Below are 16766 nucleotides of genomic sequence, written 5' to 3' on the forward strand. Positions count from 1 at the left end.
TTAACCTAAACCCATAGACTTAGACAACTAAAGGTTTAATCTGGGTTTAAGGTTAAAACATGAACATGCCCATTTCAATCTCATGACTAAAACCAACCTACAAGTCCGAAGAGACACTCACAACACCAAAGTAGTCGCCGGTTGTAGTTGATAATGTAAATTCCTACATCTTTCGAATGCAGCATCGTCGCAGAGGAGCGCACAGCCGCTCTGCGCTCTGATTGGATGTTAGCGGCGTTGGGCGGGACCTGCCTGCAGGAGTGCGGAGACAATAGAGAGGGAGAGAGAGCGGCTCCAGGGTGAACCAGCAGCGGGGAGACTGACGGACAGCGGCGGTGCAGAACAGCGGAGGGTCCTGCTTCATTCGAACACCGTGAAGAAGAAAAAACAAACAATTCAAGGATCTGTTTCCTCTTTTAGTTGAACAGTCAAGTGTCTGGATGGATTGACAGATATTGCATGCAGCACATCTTGAAAGGTAAGATTAGATCCGAATATTTCCTGACCGGTTTAAAGCAAATAACTGCTGATTAGATGCTCGGTTTTGTCTATAAATGTGTGTTTTATATTATTACCAGTTCCGATCCTGCTTTGTTTGATTGCATGTCTCTGTGTGTCTTTGTGCTGCTCTGTTGTTAAAGCCATTACACTGGATTAATGTGTTTACACGCCGGCTTTGTTAATTATCCTCTTTTAAACTGCTTCTTTTTTTTTTTTTTATGATTTAATGATTTTAAATTATTTTGTAATACAAAAGTTAGACACCATGCGACCAGACACTGACTAAGCAGAACAATAGAGGTGCTGTCAATCTTTTGTGTCCCAGCTACACATCTGTAGGATACATCACTAAATTTGTTCTTTGTACATTTATTGATCACACATTCTACATTTCTATACATGATTTGTTCACGTGCACACAGCCGTGCACTATCTGAGTTCACGTGTGCTACACACTGTATTGCTATTGATTATAATGCATGCTTTGTGTCTGCAGAGCTGGTTCACACTTCATGTCTTTGTGCTGCAGTTTGTGGCATGTTTTGATGACTCTAAGCAATGATACTGACACTTGTGAGTCTTGTGAAGGATGATCCACTGGATGCACCTCGAAACCTCAATGTTTTGTTATTAATGGGAACTCTCTTTATTTTGGGCGGAAATGGCATCAAAAAGCAATTTGGACTCTCAAATTGGGCTGCAGAGAGTACACTGTCGATTAATTAATTTGTTGATTGGCATAAAAATGATCTGCAACTATTCTACTATTATAGAGTACGCAAATATTGCCTAAAACTATCTGGTTCCAGCTTCTCAAATAGGATGATTACAGATTTTTCATTGTCATAATTCACTGACTATCTGAACAAGACGGCACTTTGGGCTCTGGGAAGTTGTGTTTTATTGCATTTCATCACTATTTTTGACATGTCATATACTATATGATAAATCAATAATGAAAATGTGTTGCAGCTGTATTTACCTGCAGCCCCCCAGCAATGCAGTTTCGAAAATGTTATAGATCCAAGATGAAACTAATGGGGCGGGACTCAGACATAAAGTCTCAATTACAAATCAGTCTGCTTCAGCACCACGGACAGCACCACGGATTTCTAGCTACTGATATTTCAGAGCCATGTTCGGGGCCATAGATTCTATCTTGCACATACCATAGTCCGATAAAGAATCAATAAGTCAGGCTGACTCGGGGGGGTTAACAAGGGTAATGGATTTTAGTCATTTTGCTCACAAGGGGGATGGCATCCCTGCTTATCCCACCTCAATCGCCTACTGTGTATGCAGCCATGAGTCAGCCTGAGACGGCGCTTCATTAGCTAGCTACAGCTAATAAATGTGACAGTGACGGTTGTCATTTCTGATGGTTCCAGACTTTAAATTAAAAGCTGCTTTTGTGTACTTTGGTGTGAAATCAGGGACCTCTTGCTTCAAATATTACTAAGTATTTCGAAAGAAATTTACCACGTTATCATATGAAGAGGTCACCTCAGCCGTTTGTGATATTGTGTACACTTAATCAATTAATCAGAAAAAACAATCTATAGATGAATCGATGATGATAAAAAATTGTTAGTGGCAGCCCTACAGCTGACACTGAGAGTGTGTCTGGTTTTCTTTGCACATTGATGCATGTGTACACATAGCCACTCAGCAGACAGGGGGATCACACATTAACAGTGCAGCGGGAAAAAAAGTCAGAGAAGAAGAAAGAGAGGCAGAGATTAAAGCAGACAAAGAGGGTAATGTTACCTACTGTAGCGTGGGGTTCACAGCAGCAGAAATGGGTTGGCATTAAAGGAGAGCGCCCAGTGATGTGCCGCCGAGCGTGCAGGCACAAAGCCCTAGTGTTGGCAAATGCTGGAGGCCGAGCCGGTTTAAGCCTCGCTGCTTTGATGTGCTCCACAGCTCCATGAGCGCTGTGGAGCCGAGCCCCATCGGAGGGCTGCGCTGCAGGCTGGCCACCACACAGGGAGAGGGAGACGGATGGAAGGCCAAAGCTGTGGCTGTGACGGTTTTAGCTCTACAAATATTTCTGGAGGAAAGAGCTGCTCGTGGTGCAGAAATAATCTCCCTGGTTTTGTTATCTCAGCGGACAGATTAATGTTAGTTCACTGGCACTGACTCGAATAGTTAAGAAATGGATGAAGAGACCCACAGAAACTGGTGCAGAATAGGCCCTCTGTAAAATGTCAAGACTTTCCATTTCGATTGTGCACACTATTAAAAGGCTCAAATGTTTCAGTTCAACCGTCTCAATGTGCATTTTCTATTTCCTCTTTGAGCAGAAAAAACCCTGAGAACATCAAAATATTGCAGAGAGTTCTTACGCCTGTATCATCATGTTTTCTATCATCTGAGCTTTTGACTGGAGGTCTTTGTAATGTCCTCATCTTTTTTCTTCTACAAGAGTTTACTGGCACCAACTGTTCATCTTGATGAACCAACTCCTAATATTCACACAACAGTAGTGAATGGAAACATTAATTTGTGTTTTGTTATGCAAATTGTCTGGAAATGTATTTAAAGTTTGTGCTAGGTTTGGATGGAAACTTGGCTAGTGTTTTCTGATCTTCTGTAAATGAGCATCTACTGCTAGTAAAATAAGAGGAATAGTTTGACTTTTTGGGAAATAAGGTTATTCGCCTTCTTGACCAGAGTTGGAGGAGAGGATTGAAACCACTTTCATGACAATCCATCCAACAGTCAAGATATTTCACTCAAAACTACAAATGTTAACCTCATGCTGGTGCTAGATGAAAAGTCAGAGGATCACACAAATCAGTAGGATTCATTCTTTTGGGGAACATGAATATATGCCCAAAACGCCATGCCAATCCATCCAATAATTATTGAGATATTTCAGTCTGGACCAAACACCAAATTACTTCAGAAATGCATTATAATTGACCAGGTGTTGTTTTTTTCTCTTTCTGGAACTCTTTAGAGGTGTAACAGACTTTTATAGGGAGCCGAATAGAACTTAAGTTGGTAGCATTTGTTCCTCAAGTATGTTTTAGTTGGCTGACACATTGATTTAGCATTACAAATGATTAATTAGGTCCTGATGTTTTACAAGTCGATGTTGGCCTGAGCACTAATGAGGTGGCAGAGGCAGTTTTTCTGCAGTGCTTAATGTGTGTGTAGTTTGGCAACAGAGAGTCCATTACTCAGCAATTTTCTCAGGTTTCATGTACAATGACATATCATAATAATATGTAGTTGTAAATAATCAGGTCTCCATTGATGTTTGGATGATGTAAACATGCAGAAGGAAGCTTGTTGGTCTTTGGTGGAGTTTTTGGTCCAGTGAGCAGCAGAGACTCTGTGGATCTGAGGGACCAGGGTCATGAATAGATTTATAAACAAGCACTATGATCTTAAATTCTATCCTGAAACTAACTGGAACATTGGAACAAGATAAATGTGATCTTGGTTCTTTGTTCCAGTTAAAACTCCTGCAGTATAGTTCTGTGCTAGCTGAAATTGATTTACTGACTTTTTGTGGAGACCTTAGAGCTTTGCATTGCAGTACTTGAAGTCTGCTTGAAATAAAAGCTTGCACAAGCTTTTGTGTCGAGGGGAAAATGTTCATTTTCTGTGACTAGAAAATTAGACCAGAGTCAGTCACGCATGTCTTTTTTTGCCTATGTTGTAACGTCGAGTCTCTCTCTCTCTCTCTCTCTCTCTCTCTCTCTCTCTCTCTCTCTCTCTCTCTCTCTTTTATTTACGTTGGTCTACTCACATATGCCATCACTTTAAATGTGAGTTGTACATATATTGTTTAAGTTTTTGTCCGTATGTGTATATTTAGTTTGAGTGTTTAGTGCAAGAATATAAGAACCTTGTCAATGGGACATTCTGAGCCAAATTAATGTCTTAAAAAAAGTGGCATGTCGTGTATATAGACTACATACTTGAAGACTCTATTTGCGGTTAGCGTGAAATTCTCCTCTGTGGTACCCAACCAGTACCACTGCTAAAAAAGCCACGTATAGGCTGGATAAAGTAAGCGTAACCATAGCGACGGTTGATGTAAGGGTCAATCAAAGAATTGTGATTACAATCATTGACTTTCATTGGTTGCATGCTGCCACCTATGTGCAAAACAAAACTTGGTCAATCAACTTATGTGTTGAAGTGATGACCGTTTTAGAGAAGTAGGCCTATTTCAGCAACGGTCAATGGCGACTGACCTCATTTATTTTATTCACCAACATAGATTTTTACTGCCATTTGGCAAGTGGTGAGTGCTAACTTTGGACCTTGTACAGTACTCTATTTAGGTACAAGTTTGAGGTACTTTACTTTCCATTTTCTGCTACTTTATACTTCTACTCCACTACATCTCGGAGGGAAATATTGTACTTTTTACTCTACTAGATTTATTTGACTTTTGCAGATTCAGATTAATAAAAATAGCTTTTTTTATATAAACATATACAAATAAATAATCTTTGTACTGATCCCTTATATATTTTTAGTTTAATTGTGTGCAAGTTACATACAAAGCGGGATGTTTTACAGTAGAAAAATCGATTAAGAACAACCGCTGTTTTGACGATCCACAGGAAGCATTTAGTCTATAAGGAAGAATTGAAGATCTTTAAAACTGTGAGCTTTTCATCTCTGTGATATGCCTGCAGCCTGTTTCCTCCATCAGGTGTTACCAGTCAATAGGCAGGTAACATTAGCCGGGAGGTACAGATGAGAGAAAAGCAGCAATGACTCAAAGCAGATTGGCTGAGTTCCAGCTTTGATTACACAAGAGCATTTCACTGGAAAGACAGCAAGGCTTTCTCATCCCCCCTTCATCCGGGAGGAAAGCAGGGCTTGGCTTTCCTTGAGGCCCTCTGGGGAGCCGCCACGGCACCGTTACCCTTAGAAGGAGCGCCGGGGCTGCTGGGACCTGCCGTGAACAGAAGATGCTCCTAATTAGTGCTGGTTGTAACTTCTTTCATCTGCAGGCTCTTTGATATGACGGCAGTGTGAAAGCAAATACAAGCGTATGCTTATGCTCAGGAGGTTATACGGTTGAGATAAAGAAATTGAGCGTGAAACTGCGTACTGCATGCATACATGTCAAGGTTGTTATAGTCTCGCTTTGCCAGACCTTCCTCAACATCCCTGCGGAGGAGGGTCTGGCTAGTCCACACAGCATTCCGGTATGGGAGAAAAACGTGCTCTGGTTTATTGGCATTTCTTTAAACCAATCACAATCATTTTGGCGGTGCTAAACACCGGGAAAAGCCACGGTGCTGCTGCAAAATAGCCTCGGGAAGGAACTTGTTTTGGTGGAACGTGTACGTTCAAAGGTTGTTTTAGTCGTGCAACAGAAAACTCAGATTGGACAGATAGTCTAGCTAACTGTCTGGATTTACCCTGCAGAGATCTGAGGAGCAGTTAAGCGTAGTCCTCAGAAATCAACCTGAGTTTAAAAGGCCAACACAAAGAAAGCCCAAAGTAACGGACATCCAGCCTAAATGAGGGATGTCAGGTGGAATTTCCGGCAGCACCGGACCAATCCCGGAAGTGGAACGTCAAGGATATAGACTAAGGTTGTTATGATTAAGTGAAGCTAAGCACAACACTAGGCAGCAAGTGAACATGTTGTTCCACTAAGATGATGCAGCCATCAGAAAAATAATGTGGTTGAGATAAACCATTTCACAACCAATAAATTTAAATAAACCATTTTGGTTGAGCAACAAGATTAGATTAAATTCAACTTTACTGTCTTTGCTAACTGAGTGCTGAGACAACAAAATGTTTTTAGCATCTAATCAGAATTGCAAAGTAATATACAGAATAAACTGTAATACATAGAATAAATATAGAATGTAGAATAAACATTAAGATAAATTCAGTATAAACGTGCAGCAGTTGTAATATATAGCACAGGTATACATACTATAATGGGAATAATGAGATAAGATATACAGAATAAACAGCTGGAGGTATGATATGAACACGGCGACTATAGGTCAGATGTAAACAATGTGGACAGTAGTATATATAGTCATAGTTTGATTAAATATTCTCAAGAAACTAAACATTTCAATTAATCTGTGTTGATTTTTATTAATTAAAAAAAGAGGTAAAGATTTAGATAAGACTAGGTCAAAACCTAGTATATGGCTGGACCGTGTATAGTCAAAGTGCTTAATCTTGGCCAAATTGTTAGAGGAATAGTCCGCGGTACTGTGTGTGTTCATCTGTAATGGTCCCAGTAATACTTGTTTGGATACTTATGGAAGGTTACCGTATCCTCATCGCTCCACAGATATTGATACACCAATTCTTCCACCTCATCCAAGCACAGACACTGTTGTGATATGAATCCACTCTGGTGTAAAATAAGTGAATGGAAACCCTCTTTTTGTCTATTATCAGAAGATTTTCTAAGATAAAGTACAAGTGGCCTTGTTTAGTTTGTACGGTTTGTACAAATGCAATGTGTGGGGACACCCAATCTGTGTGAAAATCATTTTAAACCAGTCTGTTCCTTAATATTCTCTGAAGTACTAGCAAACAGTGTGCCTCCTCCTGGACCTATTTTTGAGGCCAGGCTTTTCAAAGCAACTCATGTATTTGGACACGAAACCTATTTTCATTTATCGTGCTGATGATGAGGCCACTTTAACACTGTAACTGTGGTGCAGATGAACTGAACAAAACAGTAATTATTCAGATACGAGCTTGGATTTGAATTTAAATCTATCACACAACCAGAAATGAAAAGACTTTCACAGTTTTTTTTCTGTTTGCAACTCCAAACACACTCTAGCTGCTTCTTCCACTGTGTGTTTGTTTTATTGACCTTGTCAGACGGATGCTGAGTGGACTGGTGATGGACAGCCAGTTGGCTCCTTTGGGTTCAGCTGACTCCTCATTTTATCTGCCGGTACTTGTGGTTCTTTTATGCTCAGCACATACTGTTTGTGTCCGGAGACATTTTCACGCTCCACTGTCATTGCAAGACGATCCGATTTTCTGTTGTGATTGTTTTTTAAGCTTTTGAATATTTTATTTGTAATTTCTGTATTTTTAGTGCAAGCATAATACATGAGGAAGGTTTAAGCAGTGTTTTGTAATCCTTAAGATTTCAGTCCTGTTTGATATGGTGGCACCTGTGGTTACCGTGGTAACAGCAAGCACTCAAGCAGCTTTGTCAGAAATACAAGGAACAAGCAGTGTATCTGTTTATAGTGCAGCCAAACAAATGTACATAGTTTAAACTAGAGACCTCTGCCAAGGCCAAAGGTGCATTCATCAAATTCGATCCTCCTTTACCAGCTGCAAATGATACATATAATAAAATTATGATCCAATAATATAATATACTGTATGTTATTATGAAATGAGCCATTCTGCATAATGAGTACTTTTACTTTTAGTGGAAAGTATATTTTGATGCTAATACTTTTGTACTTTTACATAAGTAACATTTTGAATGCAGGACTTTTATAGTAACAGGGTATTTCTCCTTTGTACATTGTAGTATTTCTACTTGTATTTAAGTAAAATACCTGAATACTAATTTCACCAGTGAACAACACGCAACACAGTTGTACTGTCACTGCAATTCTTTCCAGTGGAACATACTGTATTTTTTTTGTGTTTGGTTTTATTGTTTTCACACGTTTTTACGTGAGTTTTGTGCACTCGTTTGGCTGTCATGCACACTCACACAGACCGTAACACAGATGGACTTGATACACAGGATGTGGATAGCATCCCGTCTCCTTCAACACTTTCTCATCCCCGTTAATGAGAGATGGAACAATTGTGCTGCGCCATCAGTGCTGCGAAGTGTCCCAGTCATTCAGAGAGCTTGCGATACAGCAGACGAGTGTTGCTTGGCTTCTTGTGGCAGCAGAAGGAGGAAGGTGAGACAGATTTGCTGAGATCGGAAGCCAGCAGGCGAGACAGACTAGAAACACCTAGGATCATAATTAGACCTCCATTAATGCAGGAGGATCATTCATCAGCTGCAGGGAATCAGCTCCACAAATTGCCAAACATTCCATAAATGTAACATTTACTCAAGTACTGCACTTTATGTATACAAAATATGTCCAACAAATAAATTAGAATGTAGCTGTGTTAAGATAAAACTTTATTGATCATGGGGGGGAAACTCACAAACAGCATGTGTGTGTATATATAGTAAAACATTTGCTCCACCTTTACCCAACATTAAAGTCATGCTTCAACATTAAAGCTTTAGTGCGTAACTTTTTTTATATTAACGAACGTCCGTTACATTCAAGCCATTGCCAAATGAGTTGCTACAAAGGTAATTAAGACTATCAGCTCCACAAAAATCTCTGTATTTCTCAGTATGGCTATGTTCCGAAAATGGTGTTGTCCGGCAACTTTAACGCGCAGAAAATCAAGTGAAGATAATTACCTGAAGAGTCCATCATGTTTTTTTTTTATCCTCTGTGTCCTCCTTGGCTACTAGCAACTGCACCATTATTTCAGATACATTCACACAGAAGCTACTAGGGACACAGAAACTACGCACTATAGCTTTGATGCATCAATAATTATATTCAAAAATATAATACACATTAGTCTGTAATTAGCCTGCATAATTCAGCATAATGCATGCTTTTACTTTTGATCCTTTAAAAATAAGTATATTTTGATTTTGATTATGCACTTTTACATAAGTAACATTTTTAGTTTGACTTGTAACACAATATTATTAGACTGTGGTATTAATGCTTTTACTCAAGTAAAAGAGCGGAGTACTTCTTTCACCACTGGTAGAAAGAAACACTACCCACACAGGTTTTTTTCATTTTCAGTCTTTGCTAGTGTTCTCTCTCCTTGTGATCTTTAAAAAGAAACGTTCTCATGAACACAAAGTTACAATTCAAAGGTTTCATAACAGGCTTGAACACAATGCATTCCGTTTATATATGTATACATACAATACAGTAGGTGTGCCCTGTTTACAGTGGGGTGCGACATGGGTGGACACTGGTCACACAGTGAACCTTTTTTTCCTTCCTGCTCCTCCTGTCCTGCAGGAACATCCGTCTCCAGACCAGACCCCCGGCTCCGGCCCGTCCCTCCACAACAATGAACTCCTCGCCCCACGGCTCCCGCGCCTCCATCGACATCCTGGAGGAACTCCAGCTGATTGCTGCACAGAACCTGGAAAAACTGGACATCAACAAATACTATGAAGTCGTCTGTGAGCTGGGGAAGGGCACCTATGGCAAAGTGGATCTTGTCATTCACAAAATCCGAGGTAACTGCTGTGTGTTTAAGCTGATACTGACTGCAAATGTTTTCCATGTTCGCAGATCGAAATGTCAGTTAGAACAAAGTGTTTTCACCAAGTTTTCGATTTCCCCACATGTTAAAGCATTTAAAGAGCAACTTAACACCAAGTAAAAAAGTCTTAATTTTACGTCATAGATTTTTCACAAATTTTGTGGGGTTCAAGGGGCCAGAATTACTGGATTTTCTCTGTCAAAAGGGAAATAACTTCTGTTGTAATCAACAGTATTGAAATGGGACCAGTATCCATGGATGTGTAATAAAGTGTCTTTTTTTGTCTTTCCAAAACCAAAAATAGAAGAGCAAAATGTGTAAGGAATAAATTAAACTATGAAATATCAGGAAACGGCACACAGTTCATCTTCACCAACCCGGCTGGTGCTTGATTCTTTATTCCAAAAGGAAACCAAAAGATCCAACATTATAGAGTCAATCTTTCTTCTGGACGAAGGAGGAGACATTTGAATTTCAAGTTTGAATTCATCACGTCTTGTTGTGGACGGAGAAGATTTTACCTGCAGAAATGTATTTGTCCAGATAGGGGAGTAAATCTTCAGGGTTCCAGGTGGAGGAAATGGGGATTTTTTTTCTTCTTTTGTGTCCATACTTTGTGATTCAAGGGGTTATTTTCCATGACAATAGTGTAGCAAACGAACACTGATATGAAAGAATCAAAAATAATTCTGTTTCCTCGCTCAGGTAAAGCACTTTTATTCGTCTCTTTTTTTAAAGATTATTTTTTGGGGGCTTTTCCCTTTATAATACAGTGACAGTGGATAGACATGAAAGGGGGAGAGAGATGGGGGACGACACGCAGCAAAGGGCAGCAGGTCGGATTCAAACCCGCGCCGCTGCAGGACTCAGCAAACATTGGGCTAACGCTCTTACTGGGTGAGCTAGAGGCCGCCCCACTTTTATTCGTCTCTGAAGTGTTTACTTTTGAAAAAGAATTTTGAGGTAATGTGGGCCACCGGGACAGTATATGCAGAACCTTTTAGCACAGATGTTAATCAGACTAAATCAACTTCTTAACTAATAGAAAATCTGTTCAACCTTTTCACATTAAAAGCCAAACATGTTGACAGTCTGCTCCAAGCTTCTTAATCGTCTCTTTTATGGAGCACAAAGCCCATTTCAGAGTGGCTGCAGTCTGCCACCAAGAAGAATTCTGACCTTTTCCAGCCTGTGTTAGTGTGCAGTTGAAGGATGGATCTGCTGCTTTATTACTGATCTCTTCTCAGAACCATCAGAGAACCAGTGAAGCTTAACCCGTCGGATGCTGCTCTGAATGTCGTGGGAATATGGGAATAAATGGGATGAAGGCGACATGGAAAACTTGAATCCTAATTGTGTGGAAATGCATTTTAGTGAAGGAGGGAACTGAAATGTAAATCCGTCACGGATCTCAGTTAGAAGTGGGGTTGGCGTCCTGATGGTGTTTTTGATGGAGTCATTTTTTTTATATTCCGTATCTGCCAACAAAATCCAGTCCAATATTTGATTTTCACTTAAACTTAGAATTTTATATATATATATATATATATATATATATATATATATATATATATATATATATATATATATATATATATATATATATAGGTTTTTTTTTTAGAATGTCCCATTAACACAGGACACTACTCTTGCATTATGGCATTAAGAACAAACCGAGCTCACCCCTCCCTCCCCTTGACCTTTTCTAAAGTGTCTGCACACTGTAAAACTGCAAAAAGCACTTTGCAGAGCTGATCCGGTGGTATTGGAGAAGTGTCCCCTCTCATCTTCGCTGACACACTGACTATTGGTGCAGAGAGAGGCAGACATGGCAGCTCTCCAGGTTTATATTGTCTGGGGTATTTCAGATTAGCTCCCCCCTCGCTGCTCCTCTTGTTGCAATGAAGTGTCTGCTGAGGTGAGCTGAACCTTTTGAACCTTTTACTTACTTTGAATTTACTTTCTTGTGATCCCTCCACACAAGTAAATGTGTTTTTTCTGCATCCTTTAACAATAGTTTATCAAGTGAAAAAGGCTCCTCGTCTTTGGCGTTTGCAGCTATTGCAAAATCCCAGACACGAAAGCAGTGGTGGACTGTAACTAAATACTGTACTCAAGTACAGATTCCAGCTACTTGTAGTACTTCCATTTAATACAACTTTATAGCTCTACTCCACTACATCTCACAGGTGAATATTGTACTTTTTACTCCACTCCATCTGACAGCTTTAGTTCCTTTCAGATGACAGATTTTCATGCCCTTCTTTTCCAGTGAAAACCACGTATCTCCAGATGTGTTGATGTTGAATGTTAGTGATGAACTCAAGAATGAAGTGTTCCTTTATGTGTTGGCAACATTCTCCTACTTCTTAAGCTAAAATAAAGTCTTTAAAAAAGCCTCTTGGATCAGCGGGAAAATGCATCGTCACAAAGATGGAAACAGGGCTGTTTTTCTGACACCATGAACAGTTGACTTTTTAGAGATACGTGGTTGTCACAGGACAGTCACGCTACAAACATATGATGATCTCATAGAATATGATGCACTGCTGTAGATTAAACCACCCAACAGTATATATAGGAGTTCAAATTAGCACAACCTTAAACATCTACAGCAGTAAAATTACTTATTAATGCAGCAGTAATGTTAATCCATCATACAGTATAATATGAAAACACAGACAAGATGGTTTTACTGCAAATAAGTACTTTACTTTATGTAAATCTTGCTGATACATACTTTTAAGTAATGTTAAGTAATGTTTTAAATGCAGGACTTTTTCTTCTAATGATGTATTTTCACAGTGTGGTATTAGTACTTTTACTGTAGTAAAGGATCTGCATACTTCTTCCACCTCTGCATGGAAGCAGCTCAACATCCTGGTCACTCTGGTGGAACATAACTAGTCCGATAGAGGATTTAAAAAAACAGCAGGATTTAATTCCATAGCATTGGAGATTTTAATTATTCATCAAATTTTGATCATTTTAATTAAGTTCACGCAGACATTTGGCAGCCGCAAAATAAATCCCCAACACTTAATAGGCTGGAAAAAGAACAAGAAGAAGCGAGGAATGAGATTAATGGAGTTATGTAACCCTCTTCTCTCTCTCTCCTTTTTTTCTAGGCACAAAAATGGCCCTGAAGTTTCTGAGGAAGAAGACCACCAAGCTGAAGAGCTTCCTGAGAGAGTACAGCATCTCCCTTTACCTGTCGCCCTGCCCCTTCATCATCAACATGTACGGCATCGCCTTCGAAACAGATGAGTACTACATCTTTGCCCAGGAGTATGCTCTGGCAGGTGATCTGTTTGACATCATCCCTCCACAGGTGAGAAAAAAAATTATACGGTGTTTTTGGAATATATATTTTTTTATTTAGTGAGATTTGCACTTGCCGGGATACTATTATCTCCAATATAAAAACATGTTTATAAATCAGTTAGAAATCATAGAAAAAAATTCACTCTGTAAAACTGCAGAACCTGAAAATCATCATGTATTGAAGATCATGTCGTATCAAAGTAATCCAGCAATATCTTTATGACATGCTATACTATGACTTTTTATGATTGTAATTGCACACTACACTATGATTTTTAAGACTTTATGATGTATTTTACTATGACCTTTTTATGACCTACTAAACTATGAATTTTGTATGACTTTATGACATACTCTACTTTAACTTTTTTATTACTTTATGACATACTATACTATGACTTTTTATGATTTTTTTAATGACATACTATACTATGTCTTTTTATGATTTTTTTTTTAATGACATACTATACTATGCAGAACTTGCCTGACAATCATCATGTTTTAACATTTTCCTTGGTATCAAAATAATCCAGTGATATTTCTCTGTACATCCATGAGTATACTGCAAGGAACTAATTTACTATGAGAAAATGTCTCCAGTGTGGGATTAATAAAGTATTTTCTAATCTTACCTTACTACTAACATTCTGCATACCTTCAATGGTTTTAATTTGCCAAAATATAAACAAATAGGCAAAGAAACTTGGCTCCCAGCTAATGCACTGAATCCATTGCAATTACAACATGATACATCCCCCAAAGCATTGGGGAACTGGAGCAAAACTTGGAGCATGATAGAAGAAAGACAATGAATGAAATAATCAGTTACAAAATCCATTATTTATCAGCTTTGTTGTTATTTGGCAGTTTACTACTGTAACAAGTTCAAGTTCTTTTTATTGTAATGTACACAACAATCACAGTAAAGCAGTGAATGAAATTCTTAGATCTCATCCTCAAATCACACAGTCGAACAAAATCTAATTGGAATCTAAACTACTACTAGCTAAAATACGAATATGTTATAATACAGTGGTAGACACCGTAGTAGTATAGCACAGATACAGTCAAATGTATGAACTGTAATGTAAACAGGGTGTGCAGTCATGTAGTAAAGGTCTATACGTAATGAGAACAGGTTGTAGACCGGTATGTCTACAGACTTAAACATGAAGCAGTGTTGGAGTTATTCTTGAACTGATGGGGTGGGGTTATATACATGACCACATTGTTCTTCTTCTCTGTTCAGGTGGGACTCTCTGAGACGGTGGCCAAGCGCTGCGTCCACCAGGTGGCCATCGCCCTGGACTACCTGCACTGTAAGAAGCTGGTCCACAGAGACATCAAACCCGAGAACATCCTCATTTTTGACAAAGAGTGCCGGAAGGTCAAGCTCTCAGACTTTGGCATGACGCGGCGCGCCGGCTCTCCCGTGAAGCGGGTGAGCGGCACGATCCCGTACACGGCGCCTGAGCTGTGCGACACCACGCGGCAGGAGGGCTTTTGCGTGGACTACAGCACGGACGTGTGGGCGTTTGGCGTGCTGCTCTTCTGCATGCTGACAGGAAACTTCCCCTGGGAGAAGGCCATGCCCAACGACACCTTCTACGAGGAGTTTGTGCGCTGGCAGCGTCGCCGGACGGGCACTGTGCCCTCGCAGTGGCGCCGCTTCACTGATGAGGGCCTACGAATGTTTCGTAGGCTCCTCTCCATCGAGCAGGAGCGCCGCTGCTCCGTCAAAGAAGTCTTCAGCTACTTTAACCAGTGCTGGATGTTGGACACCGAGAACGGGAACAGCAGCAGCTTGGTGAGCAGTGCGCCTCCTCTGGACATCCGATCGTCTTCATCTGAAGAGGACGTATTAGTGGACAGACTGAAGCAGCAGAGCTTGTCGCCTGCTTGTGTGGTGGTGAAGGGGAGCATCATGATGGACACCCACTACTCCTCCATGTCCACGAACAGCTCGTCATCATCCACCGGCAGCTACGAGCGGGTCAACCGGGAAAACAACGAAAGAGGACGCATCCTGGTGGCAACACCCATTGAGATCTGCGTGTAGAGACGGCTGACGCTGCGTTTCAGGCTGCTTTGTGAGCTGAGGAGGAGGGGGAAACGTGTGGCGACTGACTGGTGCTTAGCGTAGCTTAGCTTCCCTGCGGATTTACTCATTTCTGATGAAGACGAGCTCTGAGGAAATGAGCGGTGAGACGATCACAAGCCTCCTGTATGTGATTTATACTTCAGACACTGAAATGAACTCCATGGATGACCTTGTCAAGAGAAATAAAGCTGAAGGGTGAAGAAAGAAAGAAACAAAAACATTCATAATCCACATATGTTCAAATGTTTGGAAAAATCCAGTCACTGCAAAAATAATCTGTGAAGAAAGAGATGCGATTGGCTTTCAATAAAATGATTTGTTGATGGTACCATTATGTGTTTATTGTAGTGTTATGTTTGGTAGATGGGTTTCTGTAAAGTGTGTGCGTGTGTTTTTTTAGTATATCTTTTTTTTCAATTTGGAGTTAAATAATATTTATATCAGATGCATTTATTTATGATTTTTTGTATGAGCGATCTGAAGTCTGATTTTACTTTTATTTTTTTCTCTGAGAAATAAAAATTTGTAGAAATTTGAATTGCTGTAGAAGCAGGTGGCTCTCACACTTACATTTTCATTTTAAATATTCATCATCTTGTTGTTGTGATCTCCCGTAAGAGTAGAAGTATGCAGACTGTTTTTTTTCATCCAAAATGTCTTTTTTCATGTTTGCCTGTGTTGCCCAAACCCACTTGCAGTAGCAACCAACAATACGAGCGGCTGAAAACGCACCTCACGGTCAGCAGTAAGTGTTGATTGGGTATCTTCTTACTCTTCTACCCAGTCCTCCCATTAAACTGCAGCATACTGGGACCATAACTGCATACAGCTGCAGCCCACTTCCTTTCAGGTAAACATCTCACAATAATCAAATGATTTTATTATGTGAATAAATATTTAGTAAGAGTGAGGAAAAACACTGAAAAGTATCATGAATGAAGCATTCTTATTTTTCAATTGCATGGTTGATGAAGAAAGTGGGAATTAGCTTTGATTGAGCAGGTAAAATAATTATCTAACAAGTGATACATACAGTATTTTCAGAGATTTTTTTTCTGAGGATACTACACCTCTCAACTTTTTATTCCAGTGTTTGCTGTTTAATAAGAAAGTTGAAAACTGAAATGTGAGGCAAGATGGACTAATGAAGAAAAACATTTGGGGATTTAAATGTTTAAAAAAAGTTCTCTTTTGTGTTGAAGTATTGCATGCTGTGATTACTTCTGTGGTGAACATTTGTTGAAATAAACACACCGAGAATTAAAAGTGGACCTTGTTCTTTATTAAAATAAAAGAATAGTACAACATTATTATACATTTATATACAGCTAGCAGCCGCTTAGCCGCCTTAGCTAGAAGAAGCAGGAGAAACAGCTAGCCTGGCTCTATCCAACCAGAGCAAAAATCCAGTACTGTAACAGTAAAACAGTCATATGAAAGTCATAAAAAGTAATAAAGTATGTCATGAAAATCATAGTCAAGTAAGTGTTTTATGATATACTACTGTATGTCATTAAAAAGTCCTAAAAGTAAT

At 39.6% G+C, this 16766-nt stretch overlaps 1 protein-coding gene across 1 annotated transcript; it reads left to right on the top strand.

The window, feature by feature from the left end:
* The first annotated feature begins 311 nt into the window (after positions 1-311).
* unm_sa1261 (un-named sa1261) lies at positions 312-16468 on the top strand. Its single transcript, XM_028599972.1, has 4 exons — positions 312-478; positions 9558-9781; positions 12936-13138; positions 14381-16468. Exons 2-4 carry the CDS (start codon positions 9610-9612, stop codon positions 15188-15190), a joined length of 1185 nt encoding a protein of 394 aa, XP_028455773.1. The 5' UTR covers positions 312-478; positions 9558-9609; the 3' UTR covers positions 15191-16468.
* Positions 16469-16766: the final 298 nt, after the last annotated feature.

Source organism: Perca flavescens, chromosome 15, assembly GCF_004354835.1.
Source record: "Perca flavescens isolate YP-PL-M2 chromosome 15, PFLA_1.0, whole genome shotgun sequence".
Classification (NCBI taxonomy): domain Eukaryota; kingdom Metazoa; phylum Chordata; class Actinopteri; order Perciformes; family Percidae; genus Perca; species Perca flavescens.